This window comes from Epinephelus moara, chromosome 17 (genome assembly GCF_006386435.1).
Source record: "Epinephelus moara isolate mb chromosome 17, YSFRI_EMoa_1.0, whole genome shotgun sequence".
NCBI lineage: Eukaryota > Metazoa > Chordata > Actinopteri > Perciformes > Serranidae > Epinephelus > Epinephelus moara.
In genome coordinates this window covers 30,287,142-30,293,754 of record NC_065522.1, presented here as the reverse complement: position 1 = coordinate 30,293,754, position 6,613 = coordinate 30,287,142, and the positions used below count along the sequence as shown (strand labels likewise).

General features: G+C 40.8%; 2 protein-coding genes across 6 annotated transcripts in view; both read left to right on the top strand.

Annotated features, from left to right (window-relative positions):
- The window catches only part of LOC126404273 (gastrula zinc finger protein XlCGF17.1-like), a 331,284-nt gene that overhangs the window by 269,560 nt on the left and 55,111 nt on the right, over window positions 1–6,613 (top strand). Inside the window, exon 8 of one of the 5 annotated variants that reach the window (XM_050067366.1) lies at window positions 632–1,615. The exons of the other annotated variants lie outside the window; for them this stretch is intronic. Within the exon in view, the coding sequence (XP_049923323.1) occupies window positions 632–1,615 (984 nt within the window). The remainder of the gene's footprint in view (window positions 1–631; window positions 1,616–6,613) is intronic. 5 annotated transcript variants of the gene reach the window in all.
- The window catches only part of LOC126404358 (gastrula zinc finger protein XlCGF49.1-like), a 95,694-nt gene that overhangs the window by 47,567 nt on the left and 41,514 nt on the right, over window positions 1–6,613 (top strand). The window lies entirely within an intron of this gene.

Below are 6,613 nucleotides of genomic sequence, written 5' to 3'. Positions count from 1 at the left end.
TGTCATTCCCAGTACATGAAAACATGGTTTATGCAGCAGTGTGTGCACAGAAATAAGGGACAAATTGCGTTCTGTATTGATTTAGTAAGGGACAGTACATTTCAAATGTGGGATGGTCCCATATTATACAGGACAGTGGCGACCCTACGTGAGACCCAAACACACTTGGGTAAAAAGGAAAACAACAAATGCTGTGAGATGGCAGTCTGAGGTGACAGAAAAGAGGATTAGCAAACTGTTAGTGTACCGTTCCATACCATTATGATAGGAAAACGTCTGTTCTGGTTCAGCGCTGGATGCTGTGTCTATAATTCATGCAAGGTATCATGGGGGCTAAGAATAACGTGGATACAAAGCTCAGTTTACCTGAGTAAAACACCACATTTGTGTTGAAGAATCTTTTATATAATTGTATTTTATTTACTCAGGCTGCCAGTAATAAAACTTGATGCATGGCAAACTCTGGCATCCTATGGACAATCATTCTCACATAATTCACTTTAGACTGAGCATATAAAGAGCCACACTGTAGCCTCCAGACATGATTTCTCTGTAACGTGTGTGTGTGTTGTGTGTGTTGTGTGTGTGTTGTGTGTGTTGTGTGTGTGTGTGTGTTTACTGTTTCCTGCAGACGTCCAGCAGCTGTCAGTGGTTAAAGAAGAGGTTCCCCCTGAGCAGCAGGAGTGGAGCTCCAGTGTGGACCAGGAGGACCCAGAGCCTCCACACATTAAAGAGGAACAGGAGGAACTCTGGATCAGTCAGGAGGGAGCGCAGCTTCAAGGGCTGGAGGAGGATGATATCACCAAGTTCACATTCACTCCTGTCCCTGTGAAGAGTGAAGATGATGAAGAGAAACCTCAGTCCTCACAGCTTCATCAAAGACACACTGAACAGATGGAAACAGAAGCAGAGGGAGAGGACTGTGGAGGAGCAGAACCAGCCAGGAACTCAGATTTGGACAGACATTTACAACCAGAAATTGATGACAAGACTGAAGAGTCTTCTGATCCAGAAACTGATGACAGTGATGATTGGAAGGAGACCAGAGAACCTCAGTCGGGTTTAAACTCTCTGAAAAATGATCAAGTCTCTGTCAATGATTTGGTTGTTGGTGAGAAAGGATTTAGCTGCTCTGAGTGTGGGAAAAGATTTGGTCACAGTGGAGATCTGAAGAAACACATGAGAACGCATACAGGAGAGAAACCATTTAGCTGTTCTGAGTGTGGGAAAAGATTTGGTCACCGTGGAGATCTGAAGAAACACATGAGAACTCATACAGGAGAGAAACCATTTAGCTGCTCTGAGTGTGGCAAAAGATTTGGTCACAGTGGAGATGTTAAGAAACACATGAGAACTCATACAGGAGAGAAACCATTTGGCTGCTCTGGGTGTGGGAAAAGATTTAGTCGTCGTGGAATTCTGAAGCAACACGTGATGGCTCGTACAGGAGAGAAACCATTTAGCTGCACTGAGTGTGAGAAAATATTTTGTTACAGTGGCGATCTGAAGAAACACATGAGATTTCATTCTGGGGAGAAACCATTTACCTGTTCTAAGTGTGGCAAAAGATTTGGTCACAGTGGAGATCTGAAGAAACACATGAGATTTCATACAGGTGAGAAACCATTTAGCTGCTCTGAGTTTGGGAAAAGATTTGTTAATAGTGGAGCTCTGAAGAGACACATGAGATGTCATACAAGAGAAAAACCATTTAGCTGCTCCGGTGGTTACTGGACTTTTACTGCTACAAATGTGTTAACTAACTATGCTAAAGCTTTACAACCTATTCAGGGCTGCCAACGATAACATTAACATGACAAACAGCAAGGCTACGGCTAACAAGTTAATATACTGACACTCTTCAGACAGACATGCACAGACACACACACACATATCGGACAGCCTCTCAGTCCTTAGCCGCTAATGGTAGCTCATGTACAACACAGGTACCACACAGAAACTTTTACAAAGGGTCATAATGTGCTGGTAGTGACTGTCAAATCGCCAGCGAAAGTTGTTTACACTGCGGACACGGAGAACAGCTGTTAGTGCCTGCTCTCATGGGACAAAGATCCTCTGAGAAGAAAGACAGTTCACTCTGCTCTGCCGCCAGGAACAAACTGGGAGGCAAAGATCCTCTCTGAGGAAGAGGGTTCACTTTGCTGCAGGGTTCACTAAAATGTTTTTTGTTTTTTTCTTTTTAATAAATTGAACACACATTAAAGAACATACAAGATCCTGTAGAGAATTAATATATATAATACAATACAATAAACATTGTCAAATTAAATGAAGGTACTTGGCTACAATCGCCTATTAAGAATAATTAAATATGATGTGAAACATGACACACTGTTACTCAGATGTTGCATATTCTTTGGAAAAAAAAAAAAAAACGCAGAGAAGTCTCGAAATTAGAGTATTGAAAAGTATGGAATTTTGAAATTCCAAATGTGTAGGAACCCTGTTATATAATTAAAGATATGTAGGCTATGTTAGGTGAATACTCTTGTCAAATGCATAGTGTTGAAACATTTAATTTTGATCTTCCTTAGTCCATTTAGACTTTATTTTATCACAACAATAACAATTAATATTATGAATTGTTTCACATTTTAATTTAATTTTAATAACATTTATCACACAGCATTTTGTGGAAAAGTCAAATGTTCAGTTCACAGTCTTATAAACTCAGTACTGTTTTTCAACACATATATTGTTTTGTCTTCATTCAGTGTAGTTAGCACATATTGTTATTGCGCCATTGGTTTTGGCATGATGCCCCAATAAATTTGTATTTATCAAAGGCCAAAGTGGCCTTGCCCTAAAAATGACTTAATTACAGGCCTGCGTTCCGTACCATTATGATAGGAAAACGTCTGTTCTGATTCAGCGCTGGAAGCTGCGTCTATAATTCATGCAAGGTATCATGGGAGCTAAGGATAACGTGGATACAAAGCTCGGTTTTCTTGAGTAAAACACCACATGTGTATTGAGAAGAATCTTTTATATAATTTTATTTCATTTACTCAGGCTGCCAGTAATAAAACTTGACGCATGGCAAACTCTGGCATCCTATGGACAATCATTCTCACATAATTCACTTTAGACTGAGCACATAAAGAGCCACACTGTAGTCTCCAGACATGATTTCTCTGAAACGTGTTTGTGTGTGTTTCCTGTTTCATGCAGACGTCCAGCAGCTGTTGGTGGTTAAAGAAGAGGTTCCCCCTGAGCAGCAGGAGTGGAGCTCCAGTGTGGACCAGGAGGACCCAGAGCCTCCACACATTAAAGAGGAACAGGAGGAACTCTGGATCAGTCAGGAGGGAGAGCAGCTTCAAGGGCTGGAGGAGGATGATATCACCAAGTTCACATCCACTCCTGTGAAGAATGAAGATGATGAAGAGAAACCTCAGTTCTCACAGCTTCATCAAAGACACACTGAACAGATGGAAACAGAAGCAGAGGGAGAGGACTGTGGAGGAGCAGAACCAGCCAGGAATTCAGATTTGGATAGACATTTACAACCAGAGACCGATGACAAGACTGGAGAGTCTTCTGATCCAGAAACTGATGACAGTGATGATTGGACGGAGACCAGAGAACCTCAGTCATGTTTAAACTTTCTGAAAAATGATCAAGTCTCTTTCAGTGATTTGATTGTTTGTGAGAAACGATTTAGCTGCTCTGAGTGTGGGAAAAGATTTGGTTACAGGGGAGATCTGACGAAACACATGAGAACTCATACAGGAGAGAAACCATTTAGCTGCTCTGAGTGTGCGAAAAGATTTGGTCACCGTGGAGATTTGACGAAACACATGAGAACTCATACAGGCGAGAAACCATTTAGCTGCTCTGAGTGTGGGAAAAAATTTGGTCACAGTGGAGATGTTAAGAAACACATGAGAACTCATACAGGAGAGAAACCATTTAGCTGTTCTGAGTGTGGTAAAAGATTTGGTCGTCGTGGAATTCTGAAGCAACACATGATGGCTCGTACAGGAGAGAAACCATTTAACTGCACTGAGTGCGAGAAAATATTTTGTTACAGTGGAGATCTGAAGAAACACATGACATTTCATTCTGGGGAAAAGCCATTTAGCTGTTCTGAGTGTGGGAAAAGATTTGGTCAGAGTGGAGATCTGAAGAAACACATGAGAATTCATACAGGAGAGAAACCAATTAGCTGCTCTGAGTGTGGGAAAAGATTTAGTCATAGTGGAGATCTGAAGAAACACATGAGAACTCATACAGGAGAGAAACCATTTATCTGCTCTGAGTGTGGGAAAAGGTTTAGTCGTCGTGGAATTCTGAAGCAACACATGATAGCTCATACAGGAGAGAAACCATTTTGCTGCACTGAGTGTGAGAAAAGATTTAGTCACAGTGGAGATCTTAAGAAACACATGACATTTCATTCCGGAGAGAAATGAAACTCAGCTGCTCTGAGTGTGGGAAAAGATTTGGTTACAGCTGTGATCTGAAGGGACACATGAGATCTCATATGGGAGAGAAACCATTTAACTGCTCTGAATGTGGGAAAATGTTCGGTTACAGTGGAGATCTGAACAAACACATGAGATTTCATACAGGTGAAACTATTGAGCTGCTCCGGTGGTTACTGGACTTTTACTGCTACAAATGTGTTAACTAACGGTGCTAAAGCTTTACAAGCTATTCAGGGCTGCCGACGATAGATTTTTTTCTGACATCTAACCAACTAACCCATAGAGTGATGGACATTGAATATTTATCGAGGATCATTTCAGACCATTCCCCACTGACACTCTCATTGTTAATACTTGAAAAAATCCAGGGACCATACACGTGGCAGCTGAACCCAACTTTGCTCAAAAAAGCTGATTTTTGTAAATTCATGAGAAACCAAATTAAGTTTGTCTGTGAAACAAACTGTGCCTCTTCCCCCAGTAGCTTTGTATTGTGGGACACAATGAAAGCCTTCTTAAGAGGGCAGATAATTTCTTATACCAATAGTTTAAAAACACATGGCTGAAATGAATGAGCCTGAGAAAGAAGTCCTATGTTTGGAAACACTCAAGGGAGACCTACTAAACTTGAGTAAACAAAAAGCTTAAATATAACCTCTTGAACACATACAGAATAAAAATAAATATTCTTTGAACCAAACACACATGCTATGAATTGGGGGGAAAAGGCGCAGAAAGTTTTGGCTTGGCAGTTGAAGACAGGGGAGAAATCGAGAATTGTTAATTCCATAGATACTTAAAATGGGACTGTAGCAAGAAACCTGAATGAAATGAATGATTGCTTTAAACACTATTATTCTGCATTATATACATCAAAGTCCACAGATGACCCTGCCACAATTGATACCTCTATACCACAAACCACGCGCAAAGACAGCCACAGATGGTTTAATGTCAACCCCCATTACATTACAAAGAAGCAGCAGATGGGGTTGGCCGCCTTCTGCCGTGCCTTTTGTCCTAGCAATAGAGCCACTGGCACAAGCAGTGAGACAAGACCCAGACATAAGAGGTGTCCAGGTTGGTCAGTTAACACACAAAATTAGCCGATTGGCTGATGATATCATTTTATTTCTGACACACCCAGCCCAGTCTCTTACCAGATTACAATCTCTTCTGAACAGTTATACTACAATATCTGACTACAAAGTGAACCATGAAAACAGTGAAACACTTCCTTTGACCAAAGCCAAACAGTGTGACCTGAACGGGTCAGAATCCTTTAAATGAGTTCCGAATGGGTTTGCTTACTTGGGTATCCGGGTGGATAGCAATCTGAAGAATTTGTTCAAACTGACCTGTCCTCCACTGATTCAGAAAATAGAGGATGATCTAAACAGGTGGACAGACCTACCCCTAACCTTATTTAGAAGTCAGTTGTGTAAAGGTGAACATTTTACCCGAGGTTAATGTACAGTACTTATTTCAATCACTTCCTATTCCTCCACCCAATAGTCTCTATAAAACTCTTAACAAAAACATAATCATATTCATCTGGAATCATAAAGTACCCAGGGCGAGCCTAGAGAAGTTATTGTTGGACCATAAAATGGATAGCCTCTGACTCCCTAACCTAATCTTTTACTACTGCGCAGCACAAATGAAATTTTCTTGTCTTTATTTGAATGATCCTGTGCGTCTCCCTGGACCGAAATTGAACTTCCTGACCTTGATGAAGAGGCGGGAAGTGATTTTATTCATGAATGGAATTCAAAAAGTAAGGCGTGGAGGAGGTGTTTCACTGTAACAGAGGTTCCAGGTAGTGTCAATGTCAGAACAGCTTGTTTGCTACTGTGAATGCCAGACTTAAATTGGTCAATTATAATTTTCTTCATCTGCTCTACCTCACCCCCAAAAAATGACATCGGCATAAACCTACATTTTCAATGATCTGTTAAAGATGCCACATTCCTGAGGGCACCATCTTACACTGCACGTGGCAGTGTACTAAAGTAACATAATTTTGGTATGATATATGCAACATATTGACCAAAATCATGGATACACAGATCCCATTAGACCCAGGACTCTGTCTTCTAGGAAACATAACAAACTTGAAACTAAATCAGAGTTCCAGGAAATTCATTGATATTGCTCTTGCTGTT